Genomic DNA, 19608 nt, shown 5'->3' with positions numbered 1-19608 from the left:
AAAATAATAATTGCATAACTGTACAGTGTTGGGATCAAACCCATGGACACTTGAAAGCCACCTCGTTAACCAGTAAGCACAGCATTAGTGAATAATCGACTGACTCAAAGGATGCTAAAACATGAACTTTATTACGTGAAAAACATCAGCGAGACATTTCAAATGAGGATCAGTGCATTGGGGGAACATTCACAGCAAACAAAATGTACCAATTCAACACCGTGTTGTTCTTCCCTTGGCTCAATTTCAAACAAAGGTGGACCGAAATGAGACGACTGAACGTGAACAAGACGTGCGCGCGTACCGCTTCCTACAAGTTGTCGCCAAAACAAAGGCTCAGCGAGAAAAAAAGTCTTTCCAAATGAAACATGGCTCAGTACATGAAAGGGAATGGATGCTTGTATATTGTGGAACACGTTTTTGTTTTTTTAGCAGCCTGAATGTCGTTCGACTTCAGCTCCAGTGCATCAAAATGAGAAAAAAAAGTTAAGCTCAGCATGATGATGCAACGTAAGACGATGTTTCTAGATTTGACATGACGCCTTTGTATTCAAATTCTTAAGCATACTGATAAAAATTAAAATAATAATGGAATGTTAAAGTGTCTTTTCCCCCATACGTTAATTCAAATCATGCAGTCAAGTGGAACACACAATTTAGTGTAAAACGGCAATTATTGGAAAAAAAAATCCTTCAAAATGTTTGAATATAAGAGGCCATTCCACTTTCTTACATGGGGTGCTGCCGGTCCATCACCTGTCAGTCATGTCTTCGGCGAGTGACTCCCCTTGAAGGGACAAAAACAAAAGACAAATGGTTATTTCTACACAGATTTTTTTTCCTCGTTCACGTAAAGAAAATACAGTCATGCCTTATGATGAGTTTAATATTAAATTACTATTGCCGGTAATTTTCCATGTGACGCAATGTAGAAACAGCCCCATTAAAAGTAATCAGACACTATTTGTATTATTAGCAGAAAATGAAGATCACAGTTATTGGACCTTATCGAAGTGTACCTAATGAAGTGGCCAGTGGTGGCTTGTTGCCATGGTTACCTGTGCAGGGCGGAGTCTGGTTGTCATAGCGAGAGTTGGCGCTGTGCAGAGCATCCTCGTCCTCGGTGTCGCTCTCGCTGCTCGTCGCCGCCGCTGCTATGACGGAGGGCGCCGGGTCTACAAAGTAAAATGTCCATTTCCCATACCACTTATCACTTTGAAGCAAATTAAAACGCATAATTGAAGCCCCAAAATGTCATAAGACATGAACAATTTGGAGGTCAGAGATCTAGGGGTTAAAAACAAACAAACCCAAAAATAGGACAGATGAGACTTCAGCTTGGTGCTTCACATGATTTCCTATGAAACCCAGGTGTCTGGTGTCCCTCAGAGATCTGTCCTAGAGCCCTTCATTATATAATTACATTACGAGTACATGCTAATAATAGTGCAGATGTATATAGCATTGTTGAAGAGATCCAATAACAACTTTGGAGGTTAACATTGAATGCTAACGTCAAAGCTTACATTAAAAGTCAAGGTGAAGCTAACGTTGGACACTAATGTTTAAGCTAACTTCGGAATTGAACATTGGATGCTAGTGTTAAAACTAACAATGCAAGCTAACAGAGTAATTTTACAGGTTGTGAAGTGGCAACTTGTATTTTTCAAATGCTGGTGCAAAAAACAACACACCTGAGGCAAACTGGCCTTCACTGGACTGTGGCTGTGATGAAGGTCCCTCCAGCAAGGAATGATGGGAGTTTCCTGAGCTTTCTGATTCTGAGTTCAACATAGCTGCCCTGTGAAAGCCAGCGAGGGAGGGGGGGAAAAAAAAAAAAAAAAGGAAAAAGTTAGGGAATTTCCCCCCAAAAATCTCCATTCTTGTTGTATTTGGAAGGAGCCACTGAGTCGCACCCCAGGGTCCTAGTGCCGCAGTTTTTAACGGCCGCCATGTAGAAGATGTCGTCCCTGGGCCCCGATGCCGTCAACGGCTGCTGCTTGGAGGACGCCTGCTCTGCCGAGACTTGAGCACCGTCGGCCAGCTTGGCTCCTCCTACAGGACACAAGATTTTGCTTCAGAACGGATGCGCATGCTAATTGGACTTCTGTAAGGCCCACATGTCAATTATTTAACATGATCGATATGGTGCCACAGGTCGAATGCGCCTTCTCCAAATCTACACACCGTCATTGGCCTCTTTGAGAAGCAGACAGCGGTCCGCAGCGGCGTCTTTCTCCGTCTGCTCCGGACTCCTCTGGCGAGCCGCCGGAGCGTTGTTGCTTTTTTCCACGACGGCCGGCAAGCATTTCCGTCCTGGAAAAGGTGGAAAACGCCAGCGTAGCATTATCGATCTAACGTCACAGTGACTCTTCCGGTCTTCCCACGAAACAAAAAGCACAAGATTTGGGGAATTCTCACCGGGACGAGACGGCCTGGAGCGAGCTGCGGCCGCCCACCCGAGCAGCGCCAGCTCGCAGGGCTTGCTTCCGTCCGCCGCCTCTGGGTCGGCGTGGTGCGAGGGTGCCTCGTCGGCGCTGAAGATCCCCGACGGGCCCGGTCTTGGATCGCTGGGCGTGCGGGCCTCCAGCACCTGGCTCTGGATGTTGGAGATCTTGCCGCGCACCTCGGCCATCTGCGCCTTGAGGCGGATGAGGACCTCCGAGTCCGGGGCGGAGCGGCACACGACCTGAGGACGGCGCTCGCGGTCTTTCCTGGAGGATAAACCGGCTGGAGGCGACACGGAGAAGTAGAGCAGTACGGCGATTGCTCGTTAATGGCTTTAAGTGTATACAGGCACAAATTTGGATGCTTTTTCTAAATATATTTTTTTATGTATCAGTACAGTTTTTGTATCAGCAAATCTAATTTAATGCTTAAAAACTTACTTAAATACGTACTGTTAATCTATTAGGACTGTCGGTTGATTTTGTTTTTTGAAATGAACTCTCAATCGATTGCAAATGAATTGGATGTTATATCTGTTCTAAAAAAAAAGTACAATATATTTTTTTCAGGCTTTTAATACTCTTGTTAATTAACATAGTGGACAAATATTGTTTCCAAACACAAATTTGGTTGTCTTGGTTCATTGATATAGTAATTTAATACTATGTAATTCATAAAGTTATTTGAAGTTAAAAAGATATACTAAACACTAGTTAAGTCATTCACTCGCAGCCATTTTCACTGAAGCAATCCCCTACGCTCCCGGCTGTTTTACTGGACTTTGACTGATTTTGCAAGACCCACAGTTATATTGTGTTCAATTTAAAAATATATATATATGTTTGTCACATTTATTGTTGCTAAATTGTTTTAGTGACTTATTTGCAAGTTTTTTTTATTATAGCAATTGTATTGACATTTTCATGATTTGAGATCTTAAGTTGAACAAAGTCCATTTAAAGACCTGCTGATAGCCTGGTGTAACCTCACGTTATGAACTAGTTGGTTCCATCATCTAACCTTAAACGCTCAAAAATGGAGGTAAGGTTTCCCATTGAAAGCAACGGAAATGCAATTAATCCCTTGCAGTGCCAAAGCTACAGAATGGAAGTTGACTATTATTAATAAGACAATTCAACAGATTCAGAGGTATCACATCCAGGCCCAAGAAAGTAAAACCCTGCCTCCGTTCTACTCAACCGCCAGGGTTTTTTACTTTCTCGACTTGTGAGCCGTTCCTCGCACCTTGGCCGTGAAGGAGGGACACCGGCGGCCGAGGCTGAAGACCCCACAGGGACTCCACGTTGTTGTGCTCCTTCAGATCCAGCAACTGGATCAGGATGACGGGGTCGATGTCCAGCAGGCTGCCTCCGCCGGCGGCGCCGCCAGTAGCGGCGGAAGACGCCCCGCCTCCTCCGCTGGCAGCCCGGCCAATAGTTGAGCTGAGAAGGGCCGAGTGCAGACAGGAGGTGGGGCCACCTGAAGATCAGGCAGAACATCTCTTTTAATACAAAGAATAATCATAAAGAAGTGAAACTTTTTGAATGGTGGCATATAGAAATATATACTTTTTTTTAATTTGAATACCACTTTTTTTCTGCCCCAACTTTATTCATTAGTTGGGATGTCAGGCGATTAAAATTTTCCATCCTAATTAATCGCATGGCTTCAATAGTTAACAAATTTTAAATCTGTCAAATCTGTTCTGAATGTAAGTTTTCATACTCTTGTTAATGTAAAAGTGGGAAAAAACATTTAACTAATAAAAATAGTCATTGATAAAGTAATTAAAAAAAAATTTGAAATCATTAAATTGAGTTAAAGTTAAAAGATGTACTGAACTGCAAAAAGTGTGATATTGATTTGTGTTGGTCATTTTTCTGCCACTAGATGGCATAATTGCATTTGTAAGAGACATTGGTGCCAGCTCAGTGATTTTTTTATTTTCATATTAAGAACTATCTAATCTTTAACATGAAGTAATTTGTGAACTTCTGCACATTTAATTTTATTTATTTATTTTACCCATTAAAAAATCCCATACCGTTCACCTAAACCGAACACTTCAAAACCCAGCCAGAGCCGTGAGGCCGTCAGGAGACCCGAGGAAGGACCAAAGAAAGGAAAGTGAAATCCAGCACCGACCAGACACCACCCACCGGGCCACCAACCAGAGTCCTTCACCAACCCCAGAACCATCCAAATTCTGCACCTTTTATAATTGTAAAATACAACTTGACACCAGTCTCCACAAATATATGCATTATTATTAAATTTATTACTGCTAAATTTTGATGTGGACTTGTCTGCTGGAATTCCCCCAATACAGGCTTTCCAAGCAAGGGGCGGTCATTAATCGCGCGTTAAAAACATTGGTGGCGTTAAAGAAACTTTAAATTAACTCAAAATTAACACACCGATTTTGACACTAAATCACAACTAAATCAGTGATTCTTAACCATTGGGCCAAGCGCCATCTAGTGGGCCTCAAAGTAATTTCAGTTTTGTAACGTTGGAGCGCGACAGCCACAGGCTTTGTATACATGTAGCAGTTTTAGTTCTTGTTTTTTTTTTTACCAAATATTTCCTCCACTCTCCGTGTAGAAAAAAAAACAATCTGTAACATTGCCCGTTAGTATTGTGCTACATTCATTCATAATCCTCCATATTCTGTTTAGCCGCGGGTTACTGCACGCAATCGACGACGCTGTTCCAAAATTAGAAACAGCGTGCTGCTCTTGACGCTCAGAAATATCTTGCATCTAATAACGCTCAAAAATATGCAGGGAAGTAATGCGTCACGTCGGGATTTAATGTTTTCGTCTATTTCCGGGTTTTGTTATTTTAGTCCAATGGGAGCACAGATCGTCACACGGGTCGACGGGATTATGCAAAAAAGCACAGTGAATCGCACACCAAATGAAAATAAAAAGTCCTCTTTTGGTCTGGTTTGGACCAAACAAGTGGACGTGAGGACTTTTCAGGTCTGAATACACCCACAGACGAATGGACGCTGCAATTAATTCTGTTCTCGCAGAATTACTCGTTTTCCTTGTTGAATGTTGACCAGCGAGAGGCACATTCTTATCTGGTAAAGAGCTCAGTGCTTTTTTTTCGCCCCCTAAGAAGTTGATTCCGGCTTGTTGCGCATCTTATTGGGAGAAAGTGGTTACACATAAATAAATGTCATTGTATCATATTATTTGATGATGATTTTATAAACCTTAACTAGATTTAATTTAGTTATTAAATACAAACAATAAAAAGTCGACATAAATCATAATTTCTGAATGGGCTGCGGGACACTTTCTACAGGAAATGTTGAGCTCCAAGGTTAAAAAAAAAAAAAAAAAAAAAAAAGGTTAAGAACCCCTGCACTAAATAACAAAATGTGGCATCATTTTTTTATGTGCTTCTTGTACTTGTAGCAAAGTGTTTCTATATGAGCTCAGTGTCCAGCAACAGTGACTCATCCTCTTCATGCTTTTAACGCCAACACAAGTCAGCTGACGAATGAAAGGGGGGAGGGAGAAGGGGTTGCCTTTTGTCCCTGCCAGCCAGGCAGTGCTAAAAATGTTACCAACATGACGACTTTACTTTCAGACGTCACTGCGAGACAGGAGAGTTTGTGAGTCATCATCTACCAGGGTATCGAACATACGCACACACTGTACCCGAGGCGCCGTCCAAGTCGTCGGGAAGCTCCCCTTCCTCGGTGTCCAGGTTCCCGATGAAGTCCACGTCGTTCTCACCTGACCTGACCGAGCATGTACAAGAGGTTCAAAAAGTTCAAAAACGCCCGCAATCAATTTGACGACTTGTTGCCAATCAACCATGTTGATGTGAATTAGGAGTTTCATCTGATGAAAGTAGTCATTTGCCACCATTTTGTATTGGGGATGTGAACGCCACTCACATGGTTTCCTCGTCAATGTCGTTCTCCTCGGTGTTGCTGGTGGCCGTGGAGCTCCCCGAGGTGCTGCTGCCGTCCAGCGGGTTCACCTCCTCCTCGGTGAGACAATCCACTTCCAGGTCGCCGTCTGACAGCTCCTGGAGGACGCCGGCAAGTCTCTCAACACGCTTCCAGAGTAACACAAGCGCTCACGTGGCCAATGGTCCGGTCCTCACGTTGGAGTCGTCGTGCACGGTTCGCTCGTCGTCGTCGTCGGCCTTTTTGCCGTTGCTCAGCGTGTTGTGAATGTCGCCGTCGCTCTTGACGGCGCGAGGGTTCCGTTCCGAAGCCGCGCTGCCGGCCGCCAGCCTCAGGTCGGGGGGGGAGGAGCTGCGTGACGAGCGGTGGCGGAACAGTTCGATGGCCAACCTCTGAGAGACGGTCAGAAGTGACGCGCGTGTTGTTAACAACGACAACAAACGTTCATTCTAGGGACCGACCGTTCTGGATTTTTGGAGGCCAATACACGTTTTTACATTCAATGAAGGCACGCAACAGTTGAACAAGAAACCAACATTAAGAACTCAACTTTGTAAACCAACTCACTGCATATCATCACAAATCCGCAAAAAAATTATGCCAACTTAAGTTGTGGTGGTATAAGGCAATTAAAGACCCAACTAAGACACTTCTGCCATCTAGTGGTGAATGGTGATATTGCAAATTCAAACTAGTGGTACAATGGATCATCATTGATCCGTGGTCAGTTCGGATCAGGCCCCACGGTTCACGCCCGATCCTGGAAACAAAGTGTGGATTTTGGAAACTTGTGGTGAAATTAGTCCTCAAATTAATGATACATACGCAAATAGTAAAACTTTTACTTTGAAGTTGGCCCACGTTGTGGGGTGATGGCTAACTTGACTTCCCTTTTAGACGTTTCAGATTTCTTTATCGTAGTTTTGATGGACATTGTAGTTGCCACCGACATCAAGCCAAGCTAACTCATATTCAATCGCTAATTTAGGACGCTAAGAAACAGCTAATAATAAATACGGCAGGAGTCTCAGACGCAAGTGGCTAGCAGGTAGCTGCAATGTTCCCTCTAATTTTCCAAGAAGTGCTCTGTGAACATTTCATTGGTAAGAAAGCATTTATAAATGTTCTCTTAAAAGCTATTTACTGCGAGCGCTACTCAAAGATTTGTTCGCATTATGTTGTCAGAACCATGAACAATCAAGTTAAAGCAAAGCCCGTCAGGACAAAATTGGCGGAGAAATGTAAACCTTACTGTTACTGCAACATCAAACACGCACATGGCGGCCAAATCAGGATCACACCTGTCTAAAACCTGAGATCATCAATTACATGATGTATGTACATTTCAAGAAAAATTCTAACCACTTCTATATCAGATTTGTCACACGATTTGAATCAGCCCTAGTTTGTTACTTGTTTTTAATCACATAATAATATCTTTGCTCATTCATATCAGCCAGCCTCTCTCTAAGGTGCACGCCAGCGGACTTTGATGAGAGATGAAATACGTGTGTGTGTGTGTGTGTGTGTCCCTCCTCCACATTTGACCTTTCTCCTACTCTCACTCACAGGAAGTCTATCAGTAGCTCGCATTTACTTCCTTCCTTAAAATCCTCCCACTCGCATTTACAGACTCTCTCGGTCCCTTCTCACCTCTTTGAGGTTGTTGATCTGCTGGATGTAGCCACTCTGAGCCGTTTCCAGCTGGCTGATGTACCAGTACTGGTCTCTGCACTTCTGGAAGAAAGTGGGCGATCGCACCTGGTATCTAAAGCGCCACAAATCAAACCAGACGATTACTGGACTCACATCACAGCTCAGCACACAACACAGCGATGCCGCTAGAAGGCAGACTTTTAGGTGGATTTTTTTTGTGGCTTTTTAGCAGTAAAGAGATGATCATTTAGCATTGTGCATCCCCAATTAAATTCCAGGATTGATGACTATGAGTAATGTATGTACTGTTTGCATGCATCGTGTTTCGCATTATATGACATTAAGCTAGCAGACTTTCATTATATAGTTTAAAAAGCTAACATTGCAGCTAATAAAAATTCAACTAAAGCCAAGCATTTATGAAATAATTAAAATGACTAAAAAAATAACAGGCCTGCTCTAAAAACTAATTCAAACTTGATAAAAAAAATAATAAAAATTTAAACAAAAATCCCAACCAATTATAACCCCGGGTTGTGAGCGTACCGGAGCACCAGCGTGTCCGTTTGCATGTTGAGGTAGCCCTCGCTGGCCAGGAGGTCCAGCCTGAAGAAGCGGTTGTAGCCCCAGCACTCGCCCACCTCAAAGTCGGAGGCAAACTCGCGGATGATGTTCTTGCTCGGGTCACTGGAGGCCTGGTGGACCATCTCCACGCGGTACTCGTACCTAAGGCAGAACCACCATTTGCATCACGGCGAGAGAGGCGACTCCGATGGACGCGAGGTGAGCGCTGAGGCCTACTTTGAGGTCTCAGGGAGTCCGGCAGACAACTCCAAGAAGACAGACAGGTAGTTCCCACGAACCACACCGTTACCATCCTGAAAAAAAAAAGAAGCGCTCAGCGTAAACTTGTTGCCATTTCTGAAATAAAATAAATATCAGTAAAAAGAATGCCTTTTCATGTCAATAAATGTTAGAAGGGGAACGCACTGGGTAGACTTTGAGCCTCCAGCAGAGTCCGGATATCTGCAGAGGAGGGCTGTAGACCGGGTCGGCCCGCTGCCTCAGGGTGCTGCCAACACAAATGCACAATTTAATGCCATCCAACATGAGAGCTTGATCAGCATGATGTCTTTGCGAACAACGCCCGAGCATACCTGAAGTTGACCAAAACAAACGTGCTGGAGTCGTATGTGGGAACCAGCTCACTGAAAACACACACGTCCAAAATTCAAATATTCCCCACCATAACATTACAACCTCCTCATGACAGCATTTCTGAACATTTATTCGACATCCAGTTTAAGGTCCATTTTGGATTCTTTTGTCCTCCAATAATTAGTGCTCAGGCCCTATTTGGTGATGGTGCCAAGGAACTATGTTGGGGCTTCATTTTGAGAAAAGTAGGACTTTGCCGCCATCCCGCAGCATCTGGATATCAAGGATGTGGAATAAATGCTCAAGTGGCTTTGTGGGAGGCGCGCCAGACAGGTACCTGGTGAAGTCGGGTGGCACCGGCGTGGTGACGAACGACTGCATGGGTTTCCTGTGGACTTGCTGGAACATGAGCAGGATCTCTGGACTCTTGGAGATCAGCTCGCTCTTACTGCACGAGTGGAGCTGGGACACAAACGCACTTAAGTCAATTCCTGTTAATTCCCACAAATTCCCTTGATAGTAGCTTCCCAACCTGTTCTGTTCTTTTTTAGATCACATTTATAGCGTTTGGATGTTGCCGATTACAAGAAGAAAGCTCACTAAACGAGCGGAAGTAAGAGAATGGAAGGCTCCAACCTGATGCTCCACCTCCTGCAGGATCGACTCCAGCAGCTCCGTCTCCTGCGTCAAGGACGTCTTCTGGCCTGATGACGAAAGAGGAGGAGGAGAGTGTTTCTATTTTCAGAGCACTTGCACGTAAACACGGAAGGCTCGGATGAAGGCTGGCTGACTGCGTGTGCGTGCGAGCTTGTGTGCAGGGCTGAGTGCATGTAGGGATGAATATTTCATATTGCAAATATAAATATATGCCGGTACACATAACAGCAGGAGCCAACGGATATTCTCACTTGTGTTGATATACATATATATACACACTTACAAATAAATAAATAAATAAATAAATAAATAATAATAAAAAAAATATATATATATATATATATATATTAGGGGTGTGAATTGCCTCGTACCTGGTGATTCAATTCGTATCACGATTCGATTCAATACCAATTAATCCAGGTCCGAATCTATAAATTGATTATTGCGATTTTTTAAAACTCAAATTCAGAAAAAACTAATCAGTAAACTTGTACATGTACACTGTAAGATTTGTATGCAAATGCATTTATCTGAAAATTCAGGTTGCAGTCTGTTTCACGTTGGAACAGCACTGAAATAAAATATTATGGTTTAATGTTCCATTAATATAACGTTCTTCCATGCTTAATGTGTAAATCCTAACCTTAAGTAATACGCTTTGTTGAATATTCCCATAAAAAATTTATGTTTAAAAATTGATTCGGCTGCATATTGAATTGATTCGAAAATTGCGCGCTGTAATATTGTGATATATTGCCAAATCGATTTTTTTCACACCCCTAATACACACACAGACATTTATGATAAAACAGTTTTTTTGCTTATTAACTTTTTCACTCCCAGCCATTTTCACTGAAGCAACCCCCTTGGATTTTGATTGATTTTGATAAAACATGGAACCTACCAAAAAAAACAACATGGAACCTACCAAAAAAAAGATTAGAGTCTCTTCTTTCATCAGAGAAAAAAATATATTTCTATCTGTTTTATGTTCTGTAGCAATTAGCATTAGAATATAGCTAAGTTTAATCATTATTCACAAATCTGTTTAAAGCACTGGGGAAAAGAGCCTTTTTGCAACACGGCCCTGGTTGATCTCTGCTGCCACCTGCTAGTCGTTTTTGTAATAACTACCATTGCTTAAGCGTCCTCTTCAGGTCAGAGGCTGCATCAAAGCCTTCTGGATGCTCTAGCATAAAAAAAACATAAAAAACGTATAAATAAGTCTTTGGGGCCATGGCAATACTTAAAATAGAACGTTTTTGGGAGCAAATTAGTTAAATTAATAATGAAAAAAAAAAGGTTTTTAATGAGCGAACATTTTTAAAAAAAATACACTCCAAAATGTATTTTATAAGTAATAAATAAATAAACAAGTATATATATATCCGTCCGTCTTCTTCCGCTTATCCGGGGTCGGGTCGCGGGGGCAGCAGCTTTAGCAGGGAAGCCCAGACTTCCCTCTCCCCAGCCACTTCAGCCAGCTCATCCGACGGGACCCCAAGGCGTTCCCAGGACAGCCGAGAGACATAGTCTCTCCAGCGTGTCCTGGGTCGTCCCCGGGGCCTCCTGCTGGTAGGACATGCCCGTATATGTGTATATGTGTGTGTGTATGTGTGTGTGTGTATGTATATATATATATATATATATATATATGATTAGAACATTGACTATTAAGCATTTTGTGTTTCTCAAAATTCCTGGCACTTAATTTCCCCAAGTTTTTTTTTGTTGTTGACAATACTGTATTGTGGCCTTAATACTGTGAAAACGTTTTAATTTGCTGCCTCCCTACTGTTTATTTATTAAAACAAAAATGCAAACAAAAGTAGCATTTAAACATAGCAGATGTGATTAGAAGTACCTAATGAAGCGGGCGGCTTACCCATGAGCGTGATGAGTTTGTTCTTCAGCTGGTTGTCCAGACGAGCGATCATCATCTCCACCGTGTTCCGGATCTCGCGAACCCGCTCGTCCTTCGCTCCCCGCACCGCCTCCACGTTCCTTTCCTGACACGACGGCAACACTTCAGCGCCATCTAACGCTACCATTGCAACTATTGAGGAAGCAGCGCCGCGCTCACCACTTCCTGCACCAGGCTGATGAGCTCCATGAGGCGTCGCCGCAGCTTGGCCACCTCCTCTTTTACCTTGGTCACGTGCTGCTCGTAGATCTCCACCAGCGGCTTAAAGGTGTGGCCGCCGTGCTACGCAAACCGAACACACAAATCACAACACGATCCGGACGAGTGGCGCTTTCGTAAAATCGAGATTCGGTTACCATGCCGCCCCACAGAGCGCACTGGTGGCAGATGCATTTCTTGCACGTCCAGCAGAAGACGCTCAGCTTTTCGTGGTGGTTCTCACATCTGCAGAGATGACATGTCAGGTTTTTTTTTTTTTAAGACCAAAGATGGAGATGACAACTATCATTACATAAAATGTATTTGTAGAAAACTGTGTTTTTTTAAGCGGCCCGCGACATATAATAAAAATGAAAGCTGCTAGTAAAAAAAATTTTGGAGATCGTGTAGGGCTTTTCAAAATATGCTAAGATTGAAGCATAAATACTTTTTTACGAGCAAAAATGGTTTCCTCCACTTTCTGCTCTGTGTCAAGGTCCAAATATCACATCAATGACTCCTAAGTAAGTGCTTTAAAAATGGTCAGCTTACGACAGATGGCTCCTGTTTTGGTTCTGAACATGGAGATGAGTTCCAGCTGCTGTTCGGTGCAGGGGCTGATATTTTCTGGTGGGTGACAGGGTCTCGACCACAACAAAAAATCTTTGCCTTTACAGAAAGCTTTTCGGGTAGCAGTTAAAGAAAATAATATTTTTAAAAAAACACTACTACATAAACAATAAGCAATTGTTTTGACTGATTTTGGTGTGCTTGATAAATTAAAGTAATAAAAAATATATATATCAAAGTGTCCCTTGCATCCTTCGATTTTTTTTGGTATGTTTGGACACCCCTGCTGTAAAGTTAATTACTGCCACCTAAAGGCACCAGCTGTGATTGCTATTTTACCAAGACCTAAAACGGAGGCTTGAGAAAATAGTGTACGGTACTAAAAACACACGATGAAGAAGACGAGGAGCTGACTTGTCTTTGTCGTTATCCTCGTTCTTGGTGAGGCTGCACAGCTGCAGCGTGTCCAGCTGCTGCGTCACTTCTTCGGCCCAGCGGCAGTTCACCAGCTCCCTCAGCTGGAGGGGGGCCCTGCATGCACACAAACAAAACAATTTAGAAGCTCACTGAGCTGAAGTCTGGAGAGACAGTTGGACTTTCAAGGCCAGTTTCTCCCGAAAGAGTCAACTTTGGGGTTCTTACCGGCAATGCGGACACTGAGCTCTCTGCTCCGTCAGCCAGCGCTGTCAACAGACAGTTCCATGTTAATGGCATCATCAAAACACACAGGAATCGTACCTTGATTTAAGAGCAATTATGGAACGGGCCAATTACCTGCGCCAATGTTCAGAATTTTGACGCATATTGGCCTTTTTTTAATAACTTAAGATGGCCGATAAGAGATACATTTTAAACTGTGTTTACTTCAAGGAAATATTTGTTTATTTAAATTTTCAGGTAGGATTAGAGATGCTGCTGAGTTTGGGAACTCCTTCTAATAATCAATATCGGCGTCTTTACCTGCGAGCAAACAAACTTTTTGGTCTGTTACAAGCTGTCACTCGAGCCGATTTCTTTTTTATTTTGTGTTGCCAAGCGGTGCATCCAAATCTTGCTTGTCACGCAAAAATGTATTTACAAGCGCTGGAATGACTTAATGGCATTCTAGTAGGGAAAACTGATATATTGAATTGAATCAAGTTACAAGCTATGAATGAAATTTGACGGATGTCCACGTACGCGTATGCAGCTGAAGCAGCAGAGCTTGGAGCAGTGAGGGCAGAGGCGAGCGTCCCTCAGCTTCTCCATGCAGATGAAGCAGCGGAACACCTCAGCGATGCTCTGCGTCCACAAAACAACAAAAGTCAACATTTGAAACGTGTCAGGTCTGAATTCAGCATCCAAACACAAACCTCCACACTTTGTTCATCCATTCCGGCCAGTTTGAGTCAGTTGTCTAGGCCAGGTAAGAAAAAGTCGACGTAGCCTAAAAATGAAGCGAAGCACAGTGAGAAACAAATATTCACTTACACTAGGGCTGCAACTACAAAAATGTTCTAATAGTGGTTTAATCTGTCAATTATTTTTTGATTATTCAGTGATTCAAAAACAGGACATATGGACGCTTTAGGGGGTGTTCCTAATGTTGTGGCCTGTGAGAGGCTAAACGTTTAACAGCTTATTGTCAAATGCCAGTTTCATATAAAAGCCTCAACATTTGTGGGTAAAAACGATCATGTTATCAACATATTCTTTCGTGTTTATTAACAACGGATGAAATGTGAGAGCTTGGAGGAAGATAAATAATAAATAAGAGACCAGCTAGCTCCCTCCAGGCGCTAGCTGATGTCGCCCACCGACCTCGACAAGTCTCACCTGATGAAACGACGTCCTGGAGAGCGGCTAAGCTACATTGTCTTGTTTCAGCGAAGGCGTCGTCCGACGTCCAAACCTTCCCAAAATGTTGCTCATGAGACGGGGATTCGGGGAGTGCGGACGACTAGCTGCGGCGGTTCAGCCCCCGAACGGAAGAGACGGTAGCAGAGAAGGAACTAGAGGTGTCTGCAAACCCCGCCCCTTCTTTAATAATATCCAATCAGAGCTCGGCATTTTTTTCTTCGTGTATTATAGCTCGTTGCGTAGCTGACAAGAACGCTGCAGCCATCTTGTGGTAGTAATGAGCACACCACAATGGTAAAAATGTTCAACTCGAACGGAAATGTTTGTTTTGTTTAACGTAGTGCATTAGTGACACGTTTGGGTACCCTTCGGGTCATGTGACTTGATCACCACAGCCCTGCCAAAAGGGGTTAAAGTGCACGTCGCTCCCACGAGTCAAGGCAGCTCTGCAGCAAAGCCTTTTTTTCCCAACCGGCGTTTGTCTCCCTCTGCAGGTGACGCTGAGAGCTATTTGAATAATAATTCATACTCATTTTAAAATGTTGATGAACATCCATCCATCCATTTTTGTAACATAACTGTAATTAATTTAATGATTATTTGAAATCATTTTAAAAACTATTTCATTGTATTATTCCGATTAACTGCATTGATACACGTAATGATGTATTTTATTATAGTAACCCCATCAACATATTAATTAAATAAATAAATGAGAAATTAATAAAGATAGCTTGAGTGGTATCAATACTCTGTATAAGTGACTACTCAAGTGGTGTTGAACATCCCTAGTTTTAAACCAGGTTTATGGTTCCAAAGGAGGGTTTCCCAACTGAGGTGGGGTTTCAATGTAGGGGTTTAAAATAGGGTTTGGATTTCAATTTAGTGTTTTAAAGTTGGGGTTTTGAAGGATTTTAAACCAGGGTCAGCGTTTCAAATTGTTGTTTCATGGTTAGGGATTCAAAGTAGTGGTTTAAATCCAGGGTTAATGTTTTGAAGTAGGGTTTAAACTAGACTCAAAGATTTAGAGTAGGGTTTAAACCAGGGTTAGTGTTTCAAATTGTGGCTTTAAATGAGGTTTAGGCTTCCAAATAAAGAAAAAAGCAGGATAAATCTTCCTCTATCTGCTCTACGCCTTTATCCAGGCGGTCCAGTCAAGGACTGCTAATTGCATTTTGCACAGAATTTGCGTACGGATGCCAAGGAGCCTCAAATTTGAAAAATTTTAGAAAACTGGTGTAAAAAGGAATCGGGTCTATCAAGTAATCAAGTGTTACATATGATCACCCTCCCAAAATAATGGCTTAATTCATTTATTAGTTATTTGTTGAATTATTATTATTATTTTTCTGACCCAATGCTTTTCAATGAGAATGCGGGGTGGCAAGAATAGCGGGGGGTCGTCTGCAGCATTAATAATTGTAAACAATAATGTTTAGGCTTTACACGATGAGGATCTTGGAGCTGAATTACCGATCAGTGAATAAAAAAAAAAAGATAATCAATCACCGATCAGATCAGAAGATGGACCGCCATATCGATCTACACAACTTGTCTATTGACAGTGCAATTAACTCCGTCCCCACTCTTGGCAGTTGATTAGGACCGGACCAGCACACAAATAGCTACAATATGCATATAATAATTGATGCCCACTTAAATGCATTGGGAAAATAATACAAAATAAAAGCCTAAAAATTCTCTTAAGAATGCCACAAAACATCTATACATAAAATATATACCAAAATATTATTTAAAAAATATTGTGTGTATATATGTATGTATATATATATATATATATATATATATATATATATATATATATATATATATAGTGGCATAATCAAGATTAAAAACAAAATAAAAAATGTACTGTGACACGACGCCCCCTGCTGCCTCAAGTATGCGTGCCTGGAAGCGGCCCTGAGAGAGAACGTCGGGTCCGGCCATGTGATGTGACACACTCCCTGTAGGCTATGGGGGCAACAGAACTAATTGGTGGCTTCGGGCCAGTCATCAAACTCCGATACCGGCTCCGCCTCTACATGTTGCCCCGTTGGCAGCCAATGGGCTCTTTGCACAAATTCATTACTTCCTGAACTCAATACCCCTCCTTCATTTCCTGTCTTTCATGATTGGACAAACTGATTAGTCCAGGTGTGTCTGGCCATTGTCGTCGTAATTACTGAGGTCAGGCACACCTGGATTAATCCGTTTGTCCAATCATGAAAGACAGGAAATGAAGGAGTGGTGCTGAGTTCAGGAAGTAGTGGATTTGTGCAAAGAGCCCATTGGAAGAACCCTCACGTGACTTGATCACGTAAAGCATCGGTGTCACACTCCGGTCCTCGAGGGCCGGAATCCTGCAGGTTTTGGATGAAACCCTTCTCCAACACAGCTGATATATGATCAGCTGATCAGCAAGCTCTGCACAAGCCTGATAACGATCCTGCTAATTGGAATCAGCTTGTGTTGGAAGAGGGAAACCTCCAAAACCTGCAGGACTGCGGCCCGCGAGGACCAGAGTTTGACACCTATGACGTAAAGCCTCACACTCGTAACTGCTCAGTCGAGAAAAAAAAAAAATAAAAATCAAAAATTGGTGCGACACACTACTTGGGTCAAGATGACCCTTTTCTTGTACAAAATAACTCTAAAATTGGATCATATTGAAGGTCGGTGAATTTTTGGGCCAAAAAACATAAAATATTAATTTAAGAGCCGATGGAGATCCAAAGTTTTTCTTGATAACACAATCACTTCACAAGTTCTAATAGCTTTGGCATTGTATGGCAAAAACGCTACTTTCAGGCATTCCATCATTTCTTTTGTGTCTCTTGAAACATGCACTCTAAAAATAAAATTGTTGAACCAATTGGATTACAAATTGAATTGTTGGCAAACTTTTAAAAAATCACTTAAATTGGTAACACGTGATTGAATTAAGTTAGTCCAAAGTGAATATATTAAGTTTAATGAATTATGAGTTCATTAAACTTAATATATTCCCCTGAATCAAGTTAATCCAAAGTGACTCCTATCCAAAGTTTAACGAACTTATAATTAATTATAAACGTAATATATTCACTTTACGAACTTACTTCAATCGTGTGTTACCAATTGAAGAGATTTTTTTTAAGTTGTTAAACAATTCAATTTATAACCATTTGTTAAACAATTCTCTTTTTAAAGTGTGAGTGGCACCAACGACATCAACATGAACAAGAAATTGAAGAAAACAGGTGGCTTCATTTTTACCATCATCAAAACCTTCTTTTCACCCAAATGTGTCAAAGATTCTTATTCTGACTTGCACAGATTTGTACATTCTGGAACTTGCAGCATTTCAATAAATAGCAGCCAAAACGCACGCTTATGCAAGAAAGCTGGAAGAAAAGAGAAGCTCTACGGCCTCCCGTATTGCTTCAAATTCTATACATAGATTTCGACGACGTTAAGTGGCATTGAAATGGAGCCTCTAGCAGTTACAAAGCAAAAACTTAATTGACGAGAAAGGCAAATCGAGCACGCGAGCAGCCCAATTAAGCCAACGAAATCAAAATGTGTGCTGACCTGCACAAGTGCAACAGAAGCCGAAGGTGACGAGGGTCCACAGGAGCGTTTTCCTCATGTTGGCGGCCGCGAAAGCCTTCCGGACCGCCCAGCGACTGCAAGTCACCTGCAGCCGCAGCTCGTGCACAATCGAACCCTCCGGAAGATGCGGCATGCACGGAGTTACCGACTTGAGTCAAGCGCCAGTGCGGTCGCGCACGCGCAGATATTTTTATTTGTTAGTATTTTGGGAGCAAACACATGAACCTCCAAAACAGTTTTAAAATGCCAATCGTAAAACAGATGCACGTGTTCAAGCATGCAGGAATAAACATAATAAAACGATGTAAAACAAATAAACAAAATAAAATAAAGCCAGGAAAGTTTTCTCCCCCTCCGAAAGTGTTTGTAATCTTAACTCAGATTATTGAAACATTAATTTACAATTAGGATAATTTATTTGTATGAAAAGTATTCAAGTAATCACACTTGCAAAAGTTATCTGAGTGACATTTATTATTTACAGGTGAGACTATTTGTGAATTTTTCTGAAGTGATTCTCGTAAGAAACTATACTGGAACAACCGAAGGCGTCTTTGTAATGCCATTTCCGGAAACATTTGGAACATTCCAGTAAGATCTATTGTCACAATGTTGACAGAACGAGCAAGTCAGAGACTACAACTTCATTCAAAGTCACTCAAGGTCGAATCAGTCCAGTCTTTTGCCCATTTTGGAACTTCTTTGTTACATTGTTTGTTACTACTCCCTTTGGAGGAGTGCAGTCAGGAGAGCATTCAATGATACAATGAACACTAGCGCCAACAAAGACAAATACATGCAAGTAGGCAAACTAATAATAACATGGAAAAACTGTCCATTTAGGGACATACCGCTCCCAGAAATGTGTGTGGGTCGAATTGCTTTTGGTGCCTTCAAAAGGAGAAAAAGTACATATAAAAATAACTGCATAATAGAAGCTAGGAAATAAGAAAAATAATTTTGTAAATGTAGCATTTGAGTGGGCTAGTATAAAATACATGAACCAATTCAACCTAAGAAAGGAACAAATAAATAAAATCCGGTGTAAGATTTAAAAAAGACAAGAAACGACAAGAAATGCAATGTTTCTGTTAAAAGAAAACATACAGAGAGGGAGAGAAACTACATTTTTTAATGAGCTTTTTAAAAAAATCCACTAATATTAAATGCAATGAACTACACAAGAAAAAAGTATATAGACAATAAAAATATAAATCATTTTTGTTGAAATTAAGTATAGGACATCCCACTTTTGGCCTCAGAAATGTCTACAAGCCACTATTGCTTAATTTAAATATATATATTATTTATTTGTGTTGCCTGAAAACACAATTTGTGAAAATGTAGGTTTTTGTCTTTAGGTGGGGAAAAAGTCCTGAAACATAAAGCAAATGCCACAGTCGGCAAAATCGAGAAGAGCTAAATGTTGTCACCTGCTGTTCAGCCTTTCACTGGCAACCTGGACATTCATTTGTATTTTGTTGCTGCTGTTTTTTATATCTGCATATTTATTTCAGTCACTAACAGTGTGAGAGGGGGAACGAAAATAATCAAAACGGAATAAATGGGGAAACGGCGATGAACGTTACACGCGATCACGTGACATGTGCCTTGTTCTCCAAACGGAAAGAAA

At 41.7% G+C, this 19608-nt stretch overlaps 1 protein-coding gene across 3 annotated transcripts; it reads right to left on the bottom strand.

Moving 5' to 3' along the window:
* Positions 1 to 112: 112 nt before the first annotated feature.
* trim37 (tripartite motif containing 37) lies at positions 113 to 18111 on the bottom strand. 3 transcript variants are annotated; one of them, XM_077546958.1, is made up of 25 exons: positions 17955 to 18111; positions 13895 to 13968; positions 13722 to 13823; positions 13185 to 13225; positions 12957 to 13073; positions 12131 to 12218; positions 11934 to 12056; positions 11736 to 11859; positions 9830 to 9897; positions 9531 to 9655; positions 9193 to 9243; positions 9026 to 9107; positions 8837 to 8913; positions 8582 to 8761; positions 8033 to 8147; positions 6577 to 6771; positions 6365 to 6498; positions 6114 to 6205; positions 3694 to 3927; positions 2422 to 2730; positions 2188 to 2316; positions 1917 to 2055; positions 1695 to 1801; positions 1059 to 1175; positions 113 to 787 (listed from the first exon to the last, which is right to left on the bottom strand). In XM_077546958.1, the coding sequence occupies exons 2-25, from the start codon at positions 13913 to 13915 to the stop codon at positions 753 to 755; spliced, it is 2805 nt and encodes a 934-aa protein (XP_077403084.1). In that variant the 5' UTR covers positions 13916 to 13968; positions 17955 to 18111; the 3' UTR covers positions 113 to 752. The 3 variants fall into 3 exon arrangements, with proteins under 3 accessions (XP_077403084.1, XP_077403083.1, XP_077403086.1); XM_077546957.1 differs by lacking the exon at positions 17955 to 18111 and adding an exon at positions 14358 to 14554; XM_077546960.1 differs by lacking the exon at positions 17955 to 18111 and adding an exon at positions 14358 to 14554 and having other exon boundaries at positions 6123 to 6205.
* Positions 18112 to 19608: the final 1497 nt, after the last annotated feature.

This window comes from Vanacampus margaritifer, chromosome 16 (genome assembly GCF_051991255.1).
Source record: "Vanacampus margaritifer isolate UIUO_Vmar chromosome 16, RoL_Vmar_1.0, whole genome shotgun sequence".
Lineage (NCBI taxonomy): Eukaryota > Metazoa > Chordata > Actinopteri > Syngnathiformes > Syngnathidae > Vanacampus > Vanacampus margaritifer.
Note: the sequence above shows the minus strand (reverse complement) of the source record. Positions and strands in the feature narration are given on the sequence as shown.